The 23,328-nt window shown below is 50.7% G+C and overlaps 12 protein-coding genes across 12 annotated transcripts; 5 read left to right on the top strand and 7 right to left on the bottom strand.

Annotated features, from left to right (window-relative positions):
* Positions 1–390: 390 nt before the first annotated feature.
* Positions 391–702, bottom strand: ACHE_70836S (uncharacterized protein; the record flags this gene model as incomplete). Its single annotated transcript, XM_043283213.1, has 1 exon — positions 391–702. One exon carries the CDS (start codon positions 700–702, stop codon positions 391–393), a length of 312 nt encoding a protein of 103 aa, XP_043140515.1.
* A 428-nt stretch (positions 703–1,130) lies between these two features.
* Positions 1,131–1,588, bottom strand: ACHE_70835S (LSM domain-containing protein; the record flags this gene model as incomplete). Its single annotated transcript, XM_043283212.1, has 2 exons — positions 1,131–1,382; positions 1,478–1,588. The coding sequence occupies 2 exons, from the start codon at positions 1,586–1,588 to the stop codon at positions 1,131–1,133; spliced, it is 363 nt and encodes a 120-aa protein (XP_043140514.1).
* Positions 1,589–2,113: 525 nt separating this feature from the next.
* Positions 2,114–2,753, bottom strand: ACHE_70834S (uncharacterized protein; the record flags this gene model as incomplete). Its single annotated transcript, XM_043283211.1, has 2 exons — positions 2,114–2,526; positions 2,582–2,753. 2 exons carry the CDS (start codon positions 2,751–2,753, stop codon positions 2,114–2,116), a joined length of 585 nt encoding a protein of 194 aa, XP_043140513.1.
* Positions 2,754–3,640: 887 nt separating this feature from the next.
* ACHE_70833A (protein MEMO1) lies at positions 3,641–4,819 on the top strand (the record flags this gene model as incomplete). The annotated part of the gene is made up of 3 exons (XM_043283210.1): positions 3,641–3,795; positions 3,840–3,908; positions 3,952–4,819. 3 exons carry the CDS (start codon positions 3,641–3,643, stop codon positions 4,817–4,819), a joined length of 1,092 nt encoding a protein of 363 aa, XP_043140512.1.
* Positions 4,820–5,434: 615 nt separating this feature from the next.
* On the top strand, positions 5,435–6,523 carry ACHE_70832A (uncharacterized protein; the record flags this gene model as incomplete). Its single annotated transcript, XM_043283209.1, has 3 exons — positions 5,435–5,495; positions 5,574–5,931; positions 5,992–6,523. 3 exons carry the CDS (start codon positions 5,435–5,437, stop codon positions 6,521–6,523), a joined length of 951 nt encoding a protein of 316 aa, XP_043140511.1.
* Positions 6,524–7,566: 1,043 nt separating this feature from the next.
* png1 (peptide-N4-(N-acetyl-beta-glucosaminyl)asparagine amidase) lies at positions 7,567–8,986 on the bottom strand (the record flags this gene model as incomplete). The annotated part of the gene is made up of 3 exons (XM_043283207.1): positions 7,567–7,928; positions 7,979–8,379; positions 8,433–8,986. 3 exons carry the CDS (start codon positions 8,984–8,986, stop codon positions 7,567–7,569), a joined length of 1,317 nt encoding a protein of 438 aa, XP_043140510.1.
* A 3,043-nt stretch (positions 8,987–12,029) lies between these two features.
* On the bottom strand, positions 12,030–13,658 carry ACHE_70830S (glycosyltransferase family 20 protein; the record flags this gene model as incomplete). Its single annotated transcript, XM_043283206.1, has 5 exons — positions 12,030–12,072; positions 12,125–12,464; positions 12,512–12,882; positions 12,935–13,310; positions 13,358–13,658. 5 exons carry the CDS (start codon positions 13,656–13,658, stop codon positions 12,030–12,032), a joined length of 1,431 nt encoding a protein of 476 aa, XP_043140509.1.
* Positions 13,659–14,681: 1,023 nt separating this feature from the next.
* On the top strand, positions 14,682–17,519 carry ACHE_70829A (trehalose-6-phosphate synthase; the record flags this gene model as incomplete). The annotated part of the gene is made up of 3 exons (XM_043283205.1): positions 14,682–14,704; positions 14,756–16,094; positions 16,143–17,519. 3 exons carry the CDS (start codon positions 14,682–14,684, stop codon positions 17,517–17,519), a joined length of 2,739 nt encoding a protein of 912 aa, XP_043140508.1.
* A 214-nt stretch (positions 17,520–17,733) lies between these two features.
* Positions 17,734–18,009, top strand: ACHE_70828A (uncharacterized protein; the record flags this gene model as incomplete). The annotated part of the gene is made up of 1 exon (XM_043283204.1): positions 17,734–18,009. One exon carries the CDS (start codon positions 17,734–17,736, stop codon positions 18,007–18,009), a length of 276 nt encoding a protein of 91 aa, XP_043140507.1.
* Positions 18,010–18,156: 147 nt separating this feature from the next.
* On the top strand, positions 18,157–18,309 carry ACHE_70827A (uncharacterized protein; the record flags this gene model as incomplete). Its single annotated transcript, XM_043283203.1, has 1 exon — positions 18,157–18,309. One exon carries the CDS (start codon positions 18,157–18,159, stop codon positions 18,307–18,309), a length of 153 nt encoding a protein of 50 aa, XP_043140506.1.
* A 931-nt stretch (positions 18,310–19,240) lies between these two features.
* Positions 19,241–21,599, bottom strand: ACHE_70826S (putative chromatin assembly factor 1 subunit B; the record flags this gene model as incomplete). The annotated part of the gene is made up of 6 exons (XM_043283202.1): positions 19,241–19,796; positions 19,844–20,885; positions 20,941–21,177; positions 21,233–21,335; positions 21,413–21,428; positions 21,496–21,599. 6 exons carry the CDS (start codon positions 21,597–21,599, stop codon positions 19,241–19,243), a joined length of 2,058 nt encoding a protein of 685 aa, XP_043140505.1.
* Positions 21,600–22,175: 576 nt separating this feature from the next.
* Positions 22,176–23,188, bottom strand: ACHE_70825S (uncharacterized protein; the record flags this gene model as incomplete). The annotated part of the gene is made up of 2 exons (XM_043283201.1): positions 22,176–22,640; positions 22,697–23,188. 2 exons carry the CDS (start codon positions 23,186–23,188, stop codon positions 22,176–22,178), a joined length of 957 nt encoding a protein of 318 aa, XP_043140504.1.
* Positions 23,189–23,328: the final 140 nt, after the last annotated feature.

The following is a 23,328-nucleotide window of genomic DNA, read 5'->3' as shown; positions in this document are numbered from 1 at the left end:
TAAATCAAGGACTCTTCAGAGAGGTGTCTCTCCGGGACAAACAGCGGTGCTTCTGGCCGGGCGGGCGTTTTTGGTCTCGATCGGGACAAAGCGGAGAAACCGTCGGCCCGAGAGGCAAGAGTCGATGATGTCGACTGGTGCCTAATGGATGATATCTAGACCTTATTCATGTCTATTATTTATATATACCTCTCTACAAGTGAAAATAGTCTAGACTGATAATGCTCTGTTATTGCTCTGTTAATGTTGGCATCAATGCACAATCACTCCTCCCCACAATACTTGCAGCATTCAGAGCTGCCTGCCCCTCCGCACGGCTCTCTTGGCTGAAGACATCATAGGACAGGGCCTCGGCATCTACTTTTCTCGTTGGTAGACACTCGTGCAGCCTTACTCTCCTCCGCTCGAATTGTATCGAATGCAGCTGGCGGTCAGCTTATATCCTTTTGTTTCTCCAATGGTGCCCGATCTGGTCAATAAGGTGCTGTATCGAGTATTATGGCCGTTCCTGAGCTCATCCCCGACGCCATCAACCATTGGCAGAACAGGGAACCAGGGGGGAAAAGAGTCAAATGCGGGGCCAGAACCGACAGGACAGCAACACAAAAAAGGCGAGAAACGCGACAGAATGATTATGTCCGCCATCATCCACCACACAGATTGTTGTCCAGACTCTGTCCGTCGGGCATTGGCATTACGCATCCGGTAGGGCCGTCACCCAGAGCGCAGCCCTGCAGGAACATCACCCGTCCATGTATATTTCCCACCCCTCCGACGATGCATCACATCGCCAACGGGTTTTCTCCTAGCCACTTATGGCCATGCTTTTCTTGTCCGCATCTTGGCGATATGTAAGACTCACCCCGGTCCCAGCATGAGGGGCAACTTGTCCACTGCGTCTTCTGTGTGATATGCACAGTCCATGTTGCTCTCCCATCCATGACGCATTATCTGCCCACGCGATAAACGCCCCAAAATCGGGGACAGTAGACCAGATAGAAGTCAAGAGATTCAGCGCTGATGCGCAATACGAAGCGCAACCAGTCGGGATGAGAAAAACAGGAAAAGACAGAAACCAAAAATCATCATTCGTAATTACTCCCGCGGATAGCATCCAAGCCATCTACCAACTATGACTTCTGTAATGCCTCTCGTACGTTGACCTGCTCGGGTGTCTCTTCCAGTTCGATCCGCGTGATATGTTGCCCGGGTATCACCACCAGTCCGATCAGTCGACTGGTCATATTTGCTCTAACGTTCTGCGAATTGGCTGTCCCACTGCTTCTCTTTTCTGGGTCATTCGCGCCGGAAGCGACCTCTTTAACGACGGATGGGGAGGGGTAGCGGTATTCGTGGGTAGTCGCGAGGATGACATTGCGGGCCTAGATTCGAGACATCACAGTCAGCGCATTCCTTTTCTCGTTTTGCTTTTTCTTCATATAGTGTGGTAGTCGGCTATAGGGTGTTATATACGTACCGCATCTGTGCACTTGAACGTGCCCACGAATAGGCGCGTATCCGTCGTATGCACCCGCAACGTCTGACCGATCAACGAGTCCAGATATTGAACGGCTTGCTGCGTATCCATCGTGACCGCCAGTAAAATCTATTATAGTTTTGCTTATTGGATCCAACGCTCAGGTCCAACCAGTGCAGGTAGGTGATTGGTAGTGTTCAAGAAGATGGTCTCGTGGTGCGGCGGTGCGGTGATATACCGAAGCGGCGATTGCGATACTCGAGCGAGGAATCCTGATCAATTGGAGAACCGGAGGGAGTCTTGTTTCACCGCTCCTCCTTGGCTAGTTGTATGCTGGTTTGTACGAATGTGGTGTTGGTGGCTGTTCGGAGCGAAGTTGAGAGCTAAATATAATGATATCCGTGGGTGATACCTGAGGCTACAAGGCGGCAATCATGTGTTTGCTACAAGAAATGCAAGGCACGCGATTATCAGAGTATCCAAAAATTTCTATCATATTTATATAAAAGAAATACAATGCGGCCCATGGGCTACCAATCATCCGTGTTTACTCCCAAACGCCGTGCCCGAAATCGCCCAAATTGATCGTGACTGAGAAGAAAGAACTTAACATATAACGACGTAGCAGAGAATCTGCTACATCCATTTAAAAACCCCAGCGTCTCCCTTGGACCCAAGAGACTGATCGCTCCCAGAATCCATATCAACATCCATATCCATATCGGCCACCATAAACCTCGAACTCGGGCTGCGATTATCATCGCTTCCCATTGACAGACCCGGCGAGTTCATATTATGAGAGTATGGTTGTAAGAATCCATTGTTCATCTGTATCGGGCCAGCCGATTGTCGGGTCGCGCGCGACGAGGAAGTGGCAGATGATGGAGCAGATTTAAAGAATCTGTGTAGTGTTTGTTGTCGGGGATCAATCGTTTCCGGTGTCGGTAGCGGTTCTGAGTCTGTATTCTCGTTCTCGTCTTCTGTGCTTGTATTTATAGTGGTGGACTCTTGTCGCTGCTGGGCTGAGTAGAGCCATCGGAGAGTGTTTTCTATCCACGTTAGCTTTTCGCGCGAAATTGTCATTACCCCTGTCAGTGGGCTCACCATATACTATCTTCTCTTCCGGACGGCCATTCCTAAAGCGCTTTCGTGTCCGGCTGTTCAGATGCGGTGCGTCGTCCATTGTCACTGACGGTCCTTCGACAACCGGCGTCATATCAGGAGTGGGAAATGTAGAGAACGATGCTTTGCGTTTGAGGGACATGGTTCGAAGCATTGTTATCGTCTCGTCTTGTGGGCAATTGTTGGTAGGGGCAATCAATGGTGCGGTGGAGGCAATCGCGTCGTCAATTCGTCTCGGTTCGTCTTAATGGAGTATTTCGATGTATGTGTGGGATGTGGTATATTCGGAAATTCAACGCTCGCTGGCAATATAAACTAAATTCGGACAGGATTGAGCAGGCTGACAAAAGTGGTGGTGGTTGGTCGCGTCTGACAAGGCGAATCGCGTCACGTCACGGGTATGCGCTAACCCGTATTGGTTTTATTGGAATCTGGCCGGCCGTCAACTTGAGATTGGATATAGCGTCGCTCAGCAGGGAGCAATGGTACAGACTAAGTCTATAGATCATACTTTGCACCTCTCAATGAAGCATGAAGCTAAGCTAGAGCATTGTGTGCTCGACTTCACATCGCGACGCGGTCACGCGATGCTGTGAATTGAAAGTATAGATATGTGTCTGTATGTACTCCGTACTCCATGTTCTGAACGGACTACAGAGTGTTCTACGTAATCTGCAGATCCTGCTCTGAAGATACTGGAAATCCAACTTCCATTTTGACATTGTACCATTACTTGTAGTCCAGAGAGCCTAGGTTCAATCAATGAGCGGCCGGAGTACTCCAATGCACATTCTCCAAGCATCCATAAGGATTGCTATAGACCAATTTCAGGCAAAGTCAATACTACGTACTATGAATCATTTAGAGTATGCATTTTTAGAACCTACTCTAATTCTCACTAACTCGATCGGCATGCCGAAGCCAGTTCGGCATCCCGGTAACTCCACTATGACGAAACCCCGCTCTCCCCGCTCTTGACAGCATTCTCAACCATCCACTTCAACCATCTTATCCATCACCTACTCCATACGACACCTCAAAATGGAACCCAGAGAAGCTTCTCACGCGGGCTCGTGGTACTCGGACAATCGACGTCATCTAACTCGTCAGTTGGACCAATGGTTGGGTCAGGTTCCTGATAAGATCCAGGGTATAGGGCGCTTGCCTGTGCCTGGTGCTCGTGTTGTTATTGCTCCGTGAGTTTTTACTTACTGTGGGTGATTGTTATGCTGATTTTTAGACATGCGGGATATGCGTATTCAGGACCTTGTGCTGCTTATGCGTACAAAGCGTTGGACTTGTCGAAGGCGTAAGTTACCTGACATCCTTTAAAGACCTGGCTAATAAGCTAGTCAACGCATCTTCGTCCTTGGACCATCGCACCACCACTACCTCTCGACTCTGGCTCTTCCGCAGCTAACCTCCTACTATACCCCTCTCTCCGATCATCCTCTCCTGCTGGACACCGAGCTCATCACCAAGCTCCTGGCAACCAAAGCCACCATGCCTGACGGAACAACCGTCAGCTTCAGAACTATGACACGGTCGATCGACGAAGACGAGCACAGCATCGAACTTCATCTCCCCTACATCCATCGTCTCCTCCAACTCCAGCACCCTGACCCCTCGCAATACCCCCCTCTCGTCCCGATCATGGTTGGAGCCACTCCCGCCGCGACGGAACACGCCTTTGGAACCCTCCTGGCTCCGTACCTGGCTGACCCGTCGAATGCCTTCGTCATCAGTTCCGACTTCTGCCACTGGGGTCTTCGCTTCCGGTACACGTACTACGTGCCACAAGCACCGAAACCAGGACCCCGTCTTCCGCTGTCCAGCGACGCCCTGCCACAGCCAGGAGCTGACTCCGCACACATCGAAGACAAACTGGAGATGGTCTCAGCGGGCCGGATGCTACAACGCCGGGACAAGATCCAGAAGCACGAGCCTGCTATCCACGAAAGTATCTCTGCGTTCGACACTGCGACTATGGCGGCTATTACTACGGGAGATACGGAGAAGTTCCTGGAAACGATCCAGACAACAGGGAATACGGTGTGTGGACGACATCCGATTGGGGTGATTATGGCTGCGATTGAAAAATTGACGGGTGGGAAGGGCGAGCGGGGGAAGTTCCATTTTGTGAGGTACGAGCGTAGTTCAGATGCGGTTGAGGTGTCGGATAGTTCTGTGAGTTATGTGTCTGCGTTTGCCGTGCTGTAGCTGCCTCTGGGCAGATTTAAATACGATATGGAGTACAATGCATTCTATCCATTTCAGCAAAACCACTACAAATCCCATCACATAATACTATTCACCTCCGACATCGACGAGACCGTAAGACCACTCGGCACCGTACCAACGGGCGATCCCGGATCCACAATCTAAGCTTAATCCCGAGGTCTCCGAATCAGTCTATTATCTTATCTTGATCTAGCCCAGGAACCCTTGGCAGTTTCACCGCTTTATTCTCCCGGTACTCCATATGGATCAGTACTTATATATATGCGCCGATGGCGTTTGGCTAATTTACTTTTGTTTTGAGATGAGGTGATTGATCGCGCTTACCTGCGGAGTACAAGTCCAGACGGCACAGGACAGACACCCCTCACGAGTACGGGGTAAATGAATTGAATTGGATATAGGAGCGCAGTGCAGTGCGGTGCGCGATTATTCTTTATTGCATTGCATGCGTACTCTGTGTTAAGAGGGGGTTATTTATACTGCTTACATTCTTACTGCATCGGCGCATTCATTTTTATCTGATCGGACGGACAAAGGACCAGTGTATACGCCGGGGTATACTACGCGAGTACCGAAGAGAGTTCCGAGGACAAAATGGCAAAATCAATACAAGGCGTCTTCTCATGGGAAGATGTCCTTGCGCAACGATACCTAAGTACTTCCCTCCCCACTCCCGTCCACCCATCCATCGATCCGATCTGTACCACTATAGCGCTGTACTAACAAAACCCAGACAACCACCCCAAACACCAACCAAACCACATCCACATCCAACAACAAAACCACGAAACTTTGGACCAAACAAACTACTACCCCTTCCAACCACACTCCCCGCTCCTCGCAAAACTCTCCCCCGAGCTCCGCCTGTTGATATGGGAGTACGTCCTCGGCGGGAAATGCATACATATTGTCCAATGGGCGAATCGAAGGATGGGATACGTTATATGTCCTGATCCCGATCCTGGGGATAAGGATAAGAAGATGTGCGATGTATGTCAGACGGGACTACCATCGCGGCGGGCGTGCGCGAAACGAGGGACCGAGACAGAGACAAGGGGGTTGTTGGGTGTTATGCTTGTTTGCAGACAAATGTACGCCCATGCCCTACTCCCATACACACAGTCGATGGGTATATGCTAATGCGCATGCAGCTATACAGAAGCAGCACACATCCTCTACACAAACAACACCTTCTCAATCCCCTCTACCTGGTCCCTACCCTACCTCCTCTCCCCCTCACCCTCCTTATCCTCACCCTCTTCACCCTTTACCGCCTCATCAAACCCACTGCAAAACATCCGCACCCTAACTCTCCACTACGCCTTCCCCGGCCACTGGCTCCCCAGCAAAGACCCCGTCAAGCAAATATACTTCACCTCCGGCCGCGCACAATGGACACAGACCTGTGCCGCCGTATGTTCCCTAACATCTCTGGAAAGATTCACGCTGGTTCTGGACGGAGGCTGGTTTGCAGAGTCAGTTGCGAAGGTATCCGTGTTTCTGGAGCCGTTGCGGGATGTCACTATCTGTAACCGGGGCGCGAAGAGGGGAATAGGAGAGGAGGGTGGGAGGGAAGGGGATTGGGAAGTGATACTACCTAAACAGCCGTATTACGTGAATGAGGTGGGGAGATTGAACGCTGAGGTTCGGGAGAAGGGGTTGAGGTGTGTCGTTAGGGTTTAATCTCTTCCCTCTCTTCTTATCATATAATTATTCTTCCTGTACATACATACTTATGCTAGACCATCCTTATTTATACACGCACAAAATTACTAATGTTTATGCCGGCAGCGCACTAACCAAAACCAGCAAAAGAACGCTCCCAAAATAACATAACCCCCTCCGCCCCGCGGGGAGCGCCCATCGCAATTAAACCTAACAGCGCTAGTCTCGGCTCAGGGTCTGGTTGGAGGCAGACACAATTACCGTGTCCGGCGTAGTGCAGGAGTAATTCTGAAACATGCGTTGCTGCTAGTACAAGGTACGAGGACGGGACGTTGATGATTGTTGTCGAAAGAGGCAGTTGGATTTGCTATGCTATGCGAATATCACCGCCGATAAGTATGAAAGAAAATGCAGATTTTGTTTCACGATTCCCACCCGTCATCATCATAGTAGTAAAGAAAGAAAGTAGATGTTCAATCACGCCTCCGACCCATGGTCCCTTGACCCAAATACATTAAAGTTTATAATAAATCGCTTGACGCCTGGTCATACACAAGGAAAAGAAAAGGAGATGAAAGAAGGCTGTCGACTTGGACATGCAGAGACAAAAAAAAAAAAAAAAGGGAAAGAAAAGGAAATATCCAACCATGGTATAGTGTGACAGGAATAAAAAGAAAGTCGGCAGTCAGCCGTAGATGCCAAATGTGACGAGATTGTAGTAACAGTGCGTTCACTGTATCTCATCTCGAACGATCCCGGGGCTGTGGCCCTGTGAACGAGAAAAGCGAGGAGCATGTGCTCCAATCCTAATCGGAAGCCGACCGATGATTCATGCTGGTGTATCGATGGACCAACGCCCTGACTCGTAGAGCAGCGCGCGTACCTGAAGGGTTTCATCGTCCAAGTGAAACATGTCAGTCAGACATGGTAGCCGAAAGTCGTCGTATCGATCGGGTGTCGAGTGTTCAAGTGCGATCCGGTCGGCGATAGAGTGATGCGACCGGTGAATCCTGACACTCTAAAACGGGTAAAGAAATGGAAGGAAAGCCGGTGTGTCGGGTTTACCGCCCCCCGGTCTGCCACTCTGCAGCGGCCTCTTGGTGAGACGAACGGATCTTCTGTTCGTCGGGGACCTGGTTGAGAGGAAAGAGGTTGTTGATCTCGGCAGCAAGGCCAGAGGCCATGTAGGCGCGGAGTTCACGCTCCTCCCGCTCGTCCTCCTTAATCAATCGCTTCTGGTCGGTCTTGCCCAGTTCTCCGCGACGCTTGTTCCGAATCTCGTGGATCACCCACAGGAGGACCTCTTCAGGAGCGCGGTTGCGGGCAGAACCGTGCTTGCTTGGACTTCGAACATAACGTCGGGTGACATCGGTCGCGCCCTCGATCGAGAAGGCGATGCAGTAAGCGATCTTGCGACCCCAACCTGTGCAAATTAGCGGCTGTCTATGATGTATGTGCATGGACCAAGCTTACCCTCAGTGTAGAGACGTGGCTGATCCCATGCCTCTTCGCATGCATCGACGTGGATCCATCGTCTCTGGTGCTCCGAGTAGACCTCTGTCCAGACGTAGTCCTCCGAGTTCCAGACCCAGCGCACACGACCACCAATCGCCCTGCAGAACATGCTGAAGCAGTTGGCCCATTCACCAACACGACCACGACGAGTCTGCAGGAGCTGCCAGACGTCCGAGTAGCGAGGGAATCGTTCAAAGGCGCCGCAGGTGTTTTCAGAGCATCGGTAGAGTTCGACACGGGTGGCACCACGGGCGGTCTCATCGGGAGAAGGAGGAGTCATGCCTTGAGCGATCGTAGGCATAAAGCATCGAGGGCAGGAAGGGTTGTTGACGAATTGGAAGAACGATCGCTTGAACCATCTGCGGCGTTGTTGTCAGTCTGAGTACAGAAACAGTAACAAAAGGGAGCATACCTTAAGAGAGCTCTGATGACGCAATCCTGGTAACCCCATTCAGGCTTTCCCCCTATACTGGCGGCTTGAGCCTGGATGATCTGGCTTTCCTCTTCTGCCTCCGAGTACAACCTATCGAGCGGAATCAAGGCCAAGGCCTCATCCAGGAGGCCAGGGTTTTCGTATTTGGTCGGCGTAACAGACAGGACATGGAGCAGGTTTCGGAATTTAAGCGAAGGAGGATCTTGCGGAGGCGCAGGAACAACCGGAAGGCCTCTGATTGCCGGCGAGGGCGATGCTCTGTGAGATTGATGTTGCGGTTGAGGAGAGGCAGGGTACTGGTGATGAGCCATCGGGGGCGGCGGTGGTGGCGCCCGGGAAGGGGGTGGTGGAGGGTAAGCAGCGGGAGAAGCAGACAAAGCTGGCGAAGGAGAATGAGAACGAGATTGCTGCGACTGTTCTTGAAGGCGGTTGAATCGCTTGTTGCGCATTAGTTGTTCAAATTGGTGAGTGAGTTCGCCGGCATCGATGTTGGACGGCACGGGATGGCCGTGGGGATGGAAGCCGTCTGCCATGGTGGTGATGGTGGTGATGGTGGTGGTGGTGAAAGGGGGAGAAGGTCGCACCGACGGCAGCTGGCTTGGATAGCTTTAGTACTCCAGGATGGTGGATGGATGAAACAATGGATGAGCTATCGAGGGATCGAGGGATCAAGTCGTAGTGGTCGCTGTAAGTCAATGGAGATGGATAATAAAATATCCTTCACTTGCCAGTCCACACAAAACGACGGTAGTTAAATGATCCAAGACGATGAAGGAAAAATGGTGATGGATGGGAGGTTGTAGGAGAGAGAAGAGTAAAGAGGGTGAAAGAGGATTGAGGGAGAGCGAGAGCGGATTTGGGTTTAGCGCAGGATTAGGTGGTAGGCTAGTGCTGGCAGTCGGTCGCAGCACAGCCCTTGCCACTACAGTGCAGAGTACTCTCTGGATGAGTGTGTCGTTACTGGTGAGAGTATTATTGTAAAAATACTCAGATACCCATTCCTGTAGAATAAATGTCGAATACAGAGTACTCCGGAGTAGATAGAAAAGAACAAATACAGAGAGTCCCCATAGTAAAGAAAACTCCTTCATCCACGCCAGCAGTGAAAAAGCGTCGTCAGCCGCCCAGCCCTGCCCCAATCAGCGCGCCGCAAGCCGCGTGTTGTGCCGCTCCCGAAACAGCAGTGCCAAGAGATCGTCGTGTACATGCAATTCTCTACAGAGTATACTTATCAGTACTACTTGTAACTACTCGTACAGCTTCTCCTAGGAGTGAAAATTCATGATAATTCATGATCATCTCTACATGGTACAGCACATACTACTATGAGTACGTACTTGTACAGAGTACAGTACACGACACGATTCGTAGATTGGTCACCACGCGGCACACCTCCCGCCTGATCGGGCTCTAGAGTACGCAAGCTCTCAACATTCAATAGCTTGCCAGATGTATTGCAGAATCCCCGTCCTGCACTAGCCACAGACAGACCCTTAACAGTGCACTATTACGCGGCGCGATCAACGACATGTCATCTACTGACAACCGCAAGGGTCACTAGGTATACAGACTACCTTACGAGCACTATTGCTACAGTGTCCCTACAGAGTAAAGCGGTTGAATCCGTAGCCTTATGAACCCCATCGTAACCACGGAACCGAGCTGACGAATCATCACTGGTTTATTCACGGGGACGCGTTGTCGGGATAATGAACATCAACGGTTACTTAGTATCTCCCAAGTACTCCGGAGTATCTCCTATAATCTACAAGAATCCATGGTTCTTCCTTCAATATTATCTGATCACTGCGCATCTTTATATATTCTTTACTTGTATACGGACTGGACCCTGAACGATAACGCGACGGGACATGATCATGTGTCCGCTGATCATCATACGAAAGTCAAGTCGAATGTCTTACTTTTCGAGCAGTGATCACTTACGGTGTCAGTTCTGAGTCATGCTTGTCCTACAACTCTTCTAGAATTCGATCTCAATCCCATATACACGCTCGAGTTCACGCTACTACTCAATCATCTAACATCATACATACCCACCTCACCCTTCACCATGCCCACCATCCGTCCATAGTAGTACGATGGACTCCGTAGACATAACACGGAACGGAACAACCACAACTCCCGTCTGCTGTGAATGGCGGAGACGCGCAAGCTTGTCCTCTTGGCAAGATCTGGACCCACCGACTGCGGCAAAAGGGTCCAACTGGCCAGGGGTCTTGGCTTTTGCTGTTTTGGGTACTGCTATTTATAGCTCGTATACAGCGGCCAAGTAATATAGCAGAGAGTGTGACTATGAGGACAAGAATGTACGGCACAAGTACAAGTACAGAGTACTGTAGTAAATAGAATCATACCGTATTCTTGAGTTGTAGAGATACTCTACTCATAAGAGCGAAACATATGATCCTCCGAGGAAATGTTTTATGCATGCTTGAATGATCTTCAAGTGTGACGGGCCGGCCGCCAATCATTGGTCTTGGGTTCTTGGCCATATTTCAACAGATACCTTCCTGGCTACTAGTAAGAGTAGAGTTCTCAAAAACAAGAAATCGGAGTATAATTCATCATCCAAAAGCAAAATTAAGTAGACTTTTATAGTGCCATTCTAGAATATCGTCCCCTTGTCATCATGATTCATGATTGCGACATTGAGTCAAGTGATGAGACCCTGATCGGCGTGGCATTGACTATGAATCAGTACTGGACATAGTCGAAGCGCTCTACTTTATTCCGCACTTCGTAGGAAGTGAAGAAGTAAAAGTAAAGAAACACACAAACAAGCACACGCCAAGCTTTCCACCACCCATCAACCACGCACTGCCCAAATCCCAAACTAACCTATTATTCCAAGATCCGTCCAAACACGGAACGGGGCAGCTTCGGACAAAACATCGGGTCCGACACCGAGTCCGACCGTCTGGCTGACTGTACAAGTGCGGCAGAATCCGCAGGACATTTACCGAAATAGGCTTAGATGCGACGAACGGTGGATTTGGGCTGGGTCAGCTGACTTGCTATGGAGGGTGTGATTCGTCATCGTGGGTTTGACGTTGGGTACGAGTACGGATACTCAGAATATGAACAAGACGGTTGGGCAATCGGGCAATATGAAGCATAATCAAGAGAACAGTGAATAAAGTTAAACTGCATAAATATTCTTACTTGAGCCTGGCTATCATTGGCTGCTATATCTCAGTTCTCTGACAGAGTATCACTCGTGGGGCATAGTACGTACTCTGCCTGTACAGCCCTATGCCTTGATCTCCTGCACTCGTATCTCTACCTGCGTATCTGCATGCAAGATACGAATCTCCGTCGACGTCCCCATCTGCCTATGGCGGCTTGCGCGTACTTGCCGCCTAGTCTACAAAATATATGACTAGTGGAACGCCATCGGCTTGTACACCTTTCGGCCACGTACTTGTAAACCCAGCAGACTGCCAATTGTATTCGTGAACTCATGTCTACTGGTTGAATCGTCGCTTGATGCCGCCATGCAAATAAAAGACCCGCACGCTATCAATGCAAAAAAGAAAAGAGAGATAAATTCATCCGCTATCGAGATAACTCGGCAACGAATGACTGTCCCCAGAACGCACTGCGAAAGTTAGCATGCGTCATGTGCCAAGATCAGCGCAGTGGCCACGTACCTGGTGTATTTCGAGATGTATTTGTAGAGCTTCTCAAATTGCTGAGCCTTTTGCTCTTCGCCCATCGATACGGCTTGGTGGTACGCACGGGCGAGCTCCTCCGTGTTCCACGGGTTCACGACGATGCTGCCGTTCAAGCTCTGTGCGGCCCCGGCGAACTCGGAGAGAATCAACACGCCCTTGCGCCGCTGCTGCGTGGCAATATACTCAAAAGACACCAAGTTCATGCCGTCCCGAGTGGAGGAGACGACGCAAGCATCAGAGACCGCGTACAGCGCGACCAGCTCATCAAAGCTCACCGACTTGTGCATGAAGTGAATCGGCATGTAGTCCACGGTGCCTTTCCAGTCAGCATGACGCACTTTGATGGGGGCGACGAAAACTTACCAAATTTGCCATTGATTCTTCCCACCAATTCGTTGACCACTGCCCTCAGGTTCTGATATTCTTCCACATCCTGACGACTTGGGACGGCAACTTGCACTAGCACTACCTTTCCAACCCATTCTGGATGGCTGGAAAGAAACACCTCCAAGGCGTGCAACTTCTGCGGAATACCTTTGATATAGTCGAGACGATCAACACTGACCATCAGCTTGGTGCCACGGAATTTGCTTTCCAGACTTGCGATACGGTTCTGAATTTTGGGACTCTTCAGGCCTTCTGCGAATTTGTCCGGATCAATGCCAATAGGAAAGGCTCCCACAGAAACATTCCTATCTTCGTATTTGACGCTGCTAGGCGTGGTGATCAATCCACTGTGGACGGTTAGCTTATCAGACGTCCGGACTCATGGTTAACAGAACTTACAGCAGATGAGCGCAGCTGCCCAGGAAATGACGAGCATAGTCATACGTATGGAAGCCGATCAAGTCGCAGTGCAACACACCCTGCAGCAGCTGGCTTCGCACCGGTAGGATCCGATAGATCTCGTTACTAGGAAAAGGCGTGTGTAGGAAGAACCCAATTCGAATGTCCTTCTTGCCAAGTGCCTGGAGTTCTTCGCGGAGCATCTGCGGCAGAAGCATCAAGTGATAGTCGTGAACCCAGACCAAGTCACCCTCTCTCGCCTCGTTGGCAATCGTCCGAGCGAAGAAACGGTTAGCCTCACGGTAGGCATCCCAAGCACCTTCGTCGAAGACGATTTCGCCGGGGTGATAGTGTAGTAGCGGCCAGAGGATCGAGTCTACACAGGTCAGCAACAAACATGACTATCAGGAGGACAGGACATACTCGAGAAGCCGTTGTAGTGACGATCAGCCAACTTGTCATCCATAAACACCGGAGTCGCGTTAAACTCTTCCTTCAATCTCTGGGTCACGGTTTTGATTTCGTCTTCGGGAACCTCCAGACCGGGCCAGCCATACCACTGGAAGGTCGTCGTCTTGGACAGTCCACTGAGGCCGGTCACGAGACCACCAGACGACATTGAAAACTCATAATTACCCGATTCCGAGCGTCGAATGGTGATCGGGAGACGATTGGAGACGAGCAGCAGACGAGAATCGCCCAATGAGTCGCCGTTGCTCGACATGGCGATATCGCTCTTGAATCTGTGAGTGGTCTTAAATGTGAGTGGTTTAGTGGGGTTCGGAAAAAGAAAGAAAGCTTTTGACAGAAGCTAAATGGCGGAATATATATAGCAGTGAATGAATTGAAACTGGCAGTCGTAGTTAATTATTTGTGGTCAAAAAAAAAAAAAGTAGTATGGCAATTAGCAGAAAAGAAAAGAAAAGCGCAAGAGGAAACTGCGACGCCGGTTTTTGCTGGTGATGTTCGACGTCGTTCCCACCAGTTCACTACCAACACACACACACCACTTATCCCTATTATTCTCTCCTAGTTATTATTGTCAGCCCAACTATTATTTCTGATATTCTTCAGCTTATTCTTCCGGTTATAACTCGTCTGGATATTATCCCTATCCGTCTCACACGTGCATCCCCGCTTGGTTCCTGTTTCTGCCCGCTTCTTTGCCACAGACTCCCTGTTTCTCGACCAGCAAGATCCTGCCTGATGCCGAGCCGGTCGAACTGTCCAGAAGTTGCCCTCTGAGGGGGAAAGGAATCCGGGATAACCCTATCGAACCATGAGAATCGCATGGAATGAGGCCTTAGCCCTCCGCGCATAGTCGGGTGTCCGGTCATCTGCCGGGTTGGAATATATCGCGCTTTCCCCTCTCTTTGCGAGAAAGTGACAGAACGAAACGAAACAACCATAGCCCATTTGGTCTAGAAGCATCAGATCCTTGCGGTCTCACTCTGCGTCTTCCGAACAGCCCGGAATGTTCCTGTGGTTTACTGCTTCCCAGGGTTGACGGTCCAATCATCAACGTCACCACCTGCCCTTTGTTTATTCACCCGCCGTGCGGGCATCTGACGGCTTTTGCGTCTCTCGGACTGGTTTCTATTGCGGGGGACTGGCTGCAGAATTTATAAACCTCGCACTCCCTATTGTTGTTAACAAGTGCCCTCAATCGTCTCAAAGCCCGATCTTATCGTCCATTTGTCCCTCAATTATAGGACTTTGGCCCTCTAGATCATACGCGACAGTGTCAATGACAGTCTTCATCGCTTCACTGTATGTTCTACTCTCTTGATCTATGCGCTAGTGGAATGCTGACGTCTCTAGTTTCCTTCCGTATACGATCGACTTTCAGGCGACTGAGCTGAGAAATGCTCGTCGCCAGTCATCCACCAGTTCCTCCTCCTTGGTCGATGGTCAGATCATAGGACGGTTGGCGGAGGCTCGTCGAAGACGGTTCTCGAAAGCCACTAATGTGACTTTGACTCCCGGAGCCACTACAGACCACGAGAAGATCTTCAAGCCGTATGTGTCTCAGTCCGCGGGTGAAATTCCCAGTGCGGATGATCCCAAGGCTCCGGGTCTCAGTGAGCCCCGTCCGGTTTCTTGGGGCCAAAGCCGTAAGTTCAATCAACCACGGCCCGCAGTCGCTTCGTATCCTGCGCCGACGATTGCCAGCAGCCAGGATCCAGTGGTCAAACAAAGCCTACCACAATTTCTCGATGGAGTGACAGACGATACCCCCTTAGAAGGAGGCAATGGGAGTCCGCGCGCATTATTGTCAGATGCTGACTGGGTCGTCAAGGCGGCAGAACAAGGCAACGGGAGCCTTCGAAACGCTGTTAATGCCGCTGAAGAAGCGGGTTTGTTAGCGGACAAGATGTGGGTTGGTACGCTCGGTATGCCAACCGACTCCCTCAAGGACGAAACACGCGCCAGCATTGCCGAGACTCTCGAAGACGAGTTTGAGTCGCTTACGGTGTTTGTCGACGACCGGGAGTTTGTCGGGCACTACTCGCATTTTTGCCGCGCAGTCCTATGGCCGGCTTTCCATTACCAGATGCAGGAGAGTCCGCGACACACAGAGTACGATGACTATTCCTGGAAGCAATACGTGAAGGTCAACGAGGCGTTTGCCAAAACCATCGCTGCCCACTGGAGACCTGGTGATAGTATCTGGATACATGACTATCACCTCCTGCTTTTACCATCGATCCTCAGAAAGAAGCTGCCGCGCGCCGAGATCGGTTTCTTTATGCACGCTGCATTTCCGTCTTCCGAAGTGTTTCGGTGTCTCAATGCACGACAGGCTCTGTTGGATGGCCTTCTCGGGGCAGACCTCGTGGGCTTTCAAACGGAGGAGTACTGCCACCATTTCTTGCAGTCATGCAGTCGCCTTCTCAGCTTGGAGGTGACGGTGGATGGTGTACAACTCCCGAACCGATTCATTAAGGTCAATAACTTCCCCTGTGGTGTCGATCCAAAGGCCCTCGACGAGTTGCGACAGACATCTGAAGTCCGCGACTGGATCACCAACATCCAGACCAGGTACAATGGCAGGCATTTGATCGTCGCAAGAGATAGGCTTGATGCGCCTGGCGGTATCAAGCAGAAACTTATGGCTTACGAGCTCTTTCTGAAACGGTATCCTAAATGGAGAGAAAATGTAAGTTGCTCACGCCCTGTAGATGGGCGCACCAACTGACTGGTCTAGGTCATTCTCATCCAAATCGCATCCGCCTCTGAATTGCCTGAACTTGGGGCACAAGTTTCGAGTATCGCCATGAGGATCAACTCTACTTATTCCTCGTTGACGCATCAACCCCTCGTACTCCTGAGACAGGATATCAGTTATTCGCAATTCTTGGCCCTCATGAACGTGGCTGAAGTCTTCATCGTGTCGAGTCTGAGGGAGGGCATGAATCTCACGAGTCATGACTATCTCTACTGCCAGGATGGCAAACTAGCACCGCAGCGCCATGGCTCACTCATTCTTAGTGAGTTTGCGGGCAGTGCCTCCATTTTCAACGGGCATGAGCTTCTGGTCAACCCGTGGGACTATCGAGAGGTTGCAGATACAATCAACAAGGCCCTTGAAATGAGCCCGGAGCAGAAACAGCGTAACTGGGAGTTTTTGCTCGACCGGATGGCGCCACATACGGCATTATCATGGGCAAGCTCGTTGCAAGAGTGCTTAAGCAAGACTCACAAAGCGCAGGTCTCCCGTGAGCCGCAGCATGTCTCGTCCCTGTCTGTCAACACTCTCAAGAAGTCATACGGAAAGTCCAGTGTGCGATTGATTTTCCTTGAGGATGGAGGAACCTTTGGGCAGGCGAACTCGACGTCCAATAAAGAGCCAGCTGTCTTGTTAGAACATCTAATCGACGACCCGCGGAACATGGTATATGTGACGAGCAATAAAAGTCCGGAGCAACTCGAGCCACTCATCCATATGCTACCAAGTCGAGTGGGATATATCGCTGAGAACGGATGCTTTGTACGGGAGATTGGCTCCAGCCACTGGGAGACGTTGGTCGACATGGAAAGGATTAAAGACTGGAGAAACGGCGTGCGCAAAGTGATGGACTACTTCCAGGAACGCACCGACGGAAGCCAAATCGAAGAGCGCCGCTGTCTACTGACCTTCCAATACAACGACGCGCACGACTCCATAGTCGCCGCAAACCAAGCCTCCGAACTTGCAGATCAAATCAACGGCTCCCGCGGCAGCGAAGCCATCCGTGTCGTCCTCACAGAAGGCGCCGTAACCGTGGAACCGCTGGACATCACCAAAGCCACAGCGGCCGAATCCATCCTGCGCGGACTACCCCAGACCCCGGATTTTCTCTTCGTCGCGGGTGGCTCACGCGGTGATGAGGCGCTTTTCCGGTACGCCAATCGTCTGCATGCGGAGGATAAGATTTCGAATGTGACTACGTTGACGATGGGATACCATGCTACGGAGGCTAAGGCGGTGTTGCCGGGGAATATGGGGATTGCGGATATTGTGAATATGCTTACTTCGCCGAGGGTGGATGGGTTTGAGGTTGTTGATGGGGTGTTGCATGGTTGTACTGAAGTGGTTGTTTAGCACTCGTCTGAACATATGCTACTTTTATAATTTTTGCGTGCATGCCCTTTTTAAATATTATTATGCTACCTCATTTAGAAATTTCTGCCTTGTCATATGGCATTCTGAATATTAGGCAAAATTAGGCAAAAATAGGATACTTTATATCTCAGCACTCTGCATTCTCAAATCAGTTCACTATCTTAGAGACACAATTCTGCACCTACCAACTACCATGAATGTTGAGGCGAGTACTACTGCCGGTGGTGATGGGGCCAGAAAAGCCGTGCGGGATAGCATCTTGACTCTACGGAAACAAGGCAAAAGCAACACTTTCTCTGGGATCGCTATTGATCCGGAAACTGGGAATACATCTCCGTGCGATGAGCTGTGGATTCCGTTCGAGAAGGTCTTTCGTAGGAGTCCGGAGGGCAAGGAGAAGGATTTTGTTATGGACCGGGAGCAGCTTTTGGATGAGGCTGAGAATCTCTGGGGGAGTATTAAAACGTGAGCGGGAGGAGTGGTGGTTGGATAGGTAGGTTTGCTGTGTACATTGCTATGTATGTTTCTTGTTGCTCTGTAGGCATCTTAATCAATCACCTACCGGTAATTATCTAGGGCTGCTATAGGGTAATGAGTGAACTCAGACCTCATCGACATGCTCCACAAAAACTGCAAAGGCCTACGAACATGCAACGAAGACACCGCCCAAAACATAACCTTCCAAAACGTCACTTCAGAAGAATTCCAAAAGATCGAAACCTCCAACGCACTCGCCAAATTCCGCTACAACACCAAAACCAAGAACTAATCATCAAGACTCCAAGCCCCGCAGACGACCCGGCCCTCATTCATGTGTCTCATGTTGAACCGAATGATAAAGATGGAGATAGGGCCGTCGGGTTTCGGAACTAGAGGCGCGTCGATGGTGAGCCTTGGTGATTGGAGAAGCAAGCTGGATATGGACTGGAGCGCCGTGAGTAGATGTGGGGTTCCGTTGAGTGTTGTGTTGGAGGTTGGGGTTGTGACGCGTTGGACTGGGGAGTATCTTGAGGGGGATGTGCGGGGGTGGATTGAGAGTCGGGGAAGTCTGGTGAATATGGTGGTTACTGTGTCTGTTGGCTTGTTGGGGGAGCCATGGACTATGGCTATTGAGACATGGGAGCCGTACCACCGCGGACCGATGATAAGAATGATGATGATTATAAGAAGAAAGTGGCCCCAATAGCTGCGCGGACGTGCGTCCTCATCATTGAAACCCAGAACAACACTGTCGGTGGCGGTACTATCAATCCGGAAACTGGAAATGTCATATCGCCATGTGATGAGCTGCGTATTCCTTTTGAAGCGATCTATCGCAGAGCCCCGGTAGGCTGGGAGACGGATATTGTGTTTGACAGAGACGCACTTTTGGGGCTCTAAGCATAAACATAATGGAAGTTTTGCATCATTGCCCTACGTGGGTTATCTTTTATACTCGGGTAAGCATGCGTTATATGCTACTTCGACAGAGACCTAGAATAGAACATGTAGCAGAGCATGTAAATTGGATCGAATCTTCAATCGGATCTAATCGAGTCAAGCCATGCAATAAAGAAATAAGCATAAAGCAAGCAGGTCTTAAATTCATCAGATTTAATTCATATCAACCCATTCATAACCTAAACAGAGAAGAGACATGCATAACAAAGGGATATTAATAACAAGCAAGCAAACAAATCTATAGCCTAGCCTGAAAACCATCAAGGAGCTGGAGCTGAATCACTACCACCATCGGGACCATCAGTGGAGACGAGAGTCGGCGCTATCCGCCTCTTCTTCGGTTGTTGCTCCTGCTGTTGCTGATCTTGACTCTCCTCTCTTTTGCCGAGGACGGTGTTGTTTGCTGTTGTGGTGCTGTTTGATCCGTTCTGCGAGACAGATGACATAGGTGTTTGCGGAGGTGTGGTTAGAGGAAGAGTAGGTGGTTGTGCGGAGTGAGTTGCTGTCACCAGAGGGACGGATCCAAGTGTTGGTGTAGGGTTGTTGATCACGGGAGCGGATGATGCTGGGGTGGTGGAGTTGGAGCGCGCCGGACTAGCTGGGGGAATCACCTGGACCGAGCTGGTTTGGTTTGGTGCGGCAGCGGGCGAGGCTGCATGTGTTGGTGTTGGTAGGGGGTTGGATGTTGCACTCGAAGTAACAGGCTGTGGTGCCGTCGTGGCTGTATGGGGTTGTCCCAGTTCCCCGGGTGCAAATGAAAGAGTGGAGCAGAATCCATCAGACGAGCTCATGATCAATGTAAGACCGTCACCCGACCTGAGAATAGTTAGCTAGTTACTTAATAGTGAACGCATCCGACTTACCATGTCAGATCGGTAAAGGTTGCAAAATGCAGATTGCTGACCACACATATCGGCGTTTGCTGTTGAGTATCATATACCAGAACGGCATCTTGTGTGGCTACAGCATACACAACCCGATATGGTAATGAAAACACTGGGCTTGGGCTGCCGGGAGTGCCTTCGCCCTCTGCTTTCTTCGTATTTGACGGTGGCTCCATAGACTGCTTATCTGCAGAATCTGTGGCGACAACCGGCTCAGGAAGAGAAGCAAATGCATCTTCTCCAGACGAGGTATCCAAAGTGATATGCTTAGCAGGCTGAGGCGCTTGTCTCAGGGTATAGAGTATAGGAGAGCATTTGACTGCCACGGATGGCTTCTTATGGCCTGGAAGATGCGTAAGAGGCGGTTTGTTGAAACCTCCGCGCGTGTAGACATAGACCGTGTTGATGATATCGTCCGTAGTCTTTGAGGGATCGGTAGGAGATACGTGCGACGTCTTATATTGTCCCGCTGGCGTTAACAGGAGGCTTCCGTCGGGTGTAAATGTCAGTCGCCTGAAGAAGGACGTAAAAGTCTCGTTGGCATATAGATTGGCGTTCTTGATTCCTAGGGTGTTGATGCTAGGAGACGCGGCCTCGAGCGGTTTGACCGCAGGCAGTGGCAAGGATGATGCGGCAGGCGATGCTGACCGACGAAACGACGGAGAAGAGCCAAACGATGATCGGCGACTATGCGATACAGGCGGGGGATCCATTGGCAAGTTTGAAGCCAGTGGGGTCCCGGGCGTTGAGGGAGCTGGCGAGGTAATAGCCGCTGAACTGGTAGGCGCGGGCTTGCTCGTGGGCTCTGGAGCCGGGCTGCTCGAAGGAATACGCTTGGCCGGCAAATCCATCTTCAAAAACTTCCCATGCGAAGTAAGCGTGAACTGGCCATCCTTCGTCTTGAGACTGTAAATATGGACGGATCGATCCGACGACTGCGTAGCCACGAATTCATTGAGAGGATCCCACGCAACACCTTGAACATAATGCGAATGCTCTGCGATCTGCCGCACCATTTGTCCTATCCATTCCTCGGTCAGTAAATGACGGTAAAACAAGGACGAGTCCCAACGAACCAGTCTGCGCATTATAAATCCGGGCGATATTGTCCATGCTCCCCGTTATAATGAACACACCATCAGGCGACCAAGCCAAATCATAGATCTCTGCCCCCGACGACCGACACATATGCTTCACGCGCCAGGTTTCCTTGTCGTCCGATCGATCCTCTCCGAGCCCGCCTTGTGTTTGCAGCTCCGACGGTACCCAGAGCAGGACATTTCCATCATCTCCGGCAGATGCCAGCATCTCGCCTATTTTCCAGTCAATACCAAAGACCACCAATATCCAGCGAAGAGTAGGGCGTACCTTTCGGACTGAACCGGACCACATTGACGGCCTGGGTGTGCTTCACGAGCGTGCTCAGGTAGGTGACCTTTCGCTCCTCCTTGTTCGAATCCACTTTCCACAACTGTTTGTTCGCTGTTAGACGACGGGACGAAATCACGGGATGGAAGGGGAGGCAGGTTGGTAGGTGGAGAGGCATACTCGGACGTTATTGTCACTGTGAGGTAGAAACAACGCTGTTAGCAACGACTTTCAAGCGAAGAAATAGGGTGTATGGAACGCACTTTCCAGCCGTTGCTAGACGGCCTTTGCCATTGGGCTCAAAATGAACCGAGTAGATGGGCGCATTGTCGTTGTGCCATGCGATGAGCAATGGGGTGGCCTTCATATTGAGCGGCGGCTGAGCAGCTCAATATCCTCGGGTTGAGGTTGCTGCTGGGGAGAACAGGGAAGAAAAAGAAGCAGGGATAGACAAGGAGGTCGCCGTAAGAATTATCCTTGTCAATGGTTGTTTAGTGTCGATGAGGTGAAAAGTCGACTGATTGCTCGATGGATGGAGATTCACCTTGCGATAAACGGCGATAAACAAGAGACAGGAACCGCCGTGAGACAGAAGAATGGACAGCCCGGAGAGGAAGAATCATGACACGAGGAAAAGCGCGTTGAGAGTATCAAGAGGAATCCATGGGCGATTAGAGGATAAATTGGAAGAGGTGAGGAGGATGGGGAGTCGTGATGTCGTTCCGAAAGTCCAAAAACACGCGCCCGGCGAATGACAGCCAGCGCGAAGTCAGCGTGCACTTTTATATTACCACTTCTACGCAACAATTGAGCTGGGAGTTCCATTATTGTCTCGAAATATGCTACCTGATCGATCATTCGTTTCTTCATAACAAACGCCATGTCCTGGCCATACAGAATGCCATACTAATGTACACGAGAAAAGAAATCATAAAGAGAAACCCTACGTGACCCATCGTCCAATCGTCTCTCCAAACCAACTCGTCATCTTCTCCTGTCTCTTTAACCGCGCATCTTCCTGCGTCTTCATGAACGGCGCCGCTTCTTGCATGTACAACTTCCTCTGCTCCAACTGCGAGTTATGCGCCCGGATTTCCAGTTCCCTTTCGTGAGGCGTAAGCTGGTCAAGCGGTTTCGACGGCTTGAATCCGGCCGGAATCGATTCTCCTCCGGGGATCTCGATGGCTTTATCCTTGGAGACCTGGGCCTGTGCGGTGGTAGTCTGTGCCTGCGGGTTGAAGAGGGAGGTGATGGGTGGTGGTTCGAGGCCAGCTTCTCGTGCCTGTTCGACTTTCTTTTCGTAGTCCAGCATTTGGTGGTAGAGCTTGTCCGCGTGCATCTGGACCCGCTCTTCTCTGTCTGCGTCCCAGTCGAATGCGGAGGCGTATCCTAGAGCTTGGAGGAATTTCTACTCAATTGGCACACCCTCTCTTAGATCCGACCAAATAGAGACGATGAACTCACCGACTGCGTCGTAAAACACCTCGAAAAAGTACCATTCTCCTCCGAACACATAGTCGCCCTCGCCTTCAATTGCTTCTGCCAAGTCCCCGTCTGAAAACACAACGTCAAAGCCTCGTGCTCCAACGCACAGTTCTCCATCGCAGCCCGGTGCACTGTATCCTTGCGATCCTTCTCTTTCCCAATCACCCGCTCTGCGCCTTTGAGTTCCGCGCCCTCCGGCTCCGGAGGCTTGTACGTCTTCCACAGGTGCGCATACCGGCCGTCGGGGAAGAGAGAGGCGGAAGGGACATGGTTCTCAGACTCATTTGCAGACTGTGATTGCAATTGTTGGGAGGATTGTGGTGATTCGACGGTCTTGGAGGGGTCTGGAGAGGGGACTTGTGTTGTCGGGACGTATTTGGTGGGAGCTTCGTGCTCGAGGTACTCGCGGAGCCCGGGGTCGAGGTTTTTGACGGGATCGTCTTTGTTGGAATTTCCCCAGAACCAGCCCATTTTTTCTAGTTAACAAGGTCAATAATCTATGAGAGAGTTGTAGTTGTCCGGTGGTGGTGTTCGCGGAGAGAAAATCATATCTCGGACTAACCGCTTTGGTACCCGCCGAGCTGTTACATACGGAGCATTCTACATAGAAC

Source organism: Aspergillus chevalieri, chromosome 7 (assembly GCF_016861735.1).
Source record: "Aspergillus chevalieri M1 DNA, chromosome 7, nearly complete sequence".
Lineage (NCBI taxonomy): Eukaryota > Fungi > Ascomycota > Eurotiomycetes > Eurotiales > Aspergillaceae > Aspergillus > Aspergillus chevalieri.
Note: the sequence above shows the minus strand (reverse complement) of the source record. Positions and strands in the feature narration are given on the sequence as shown.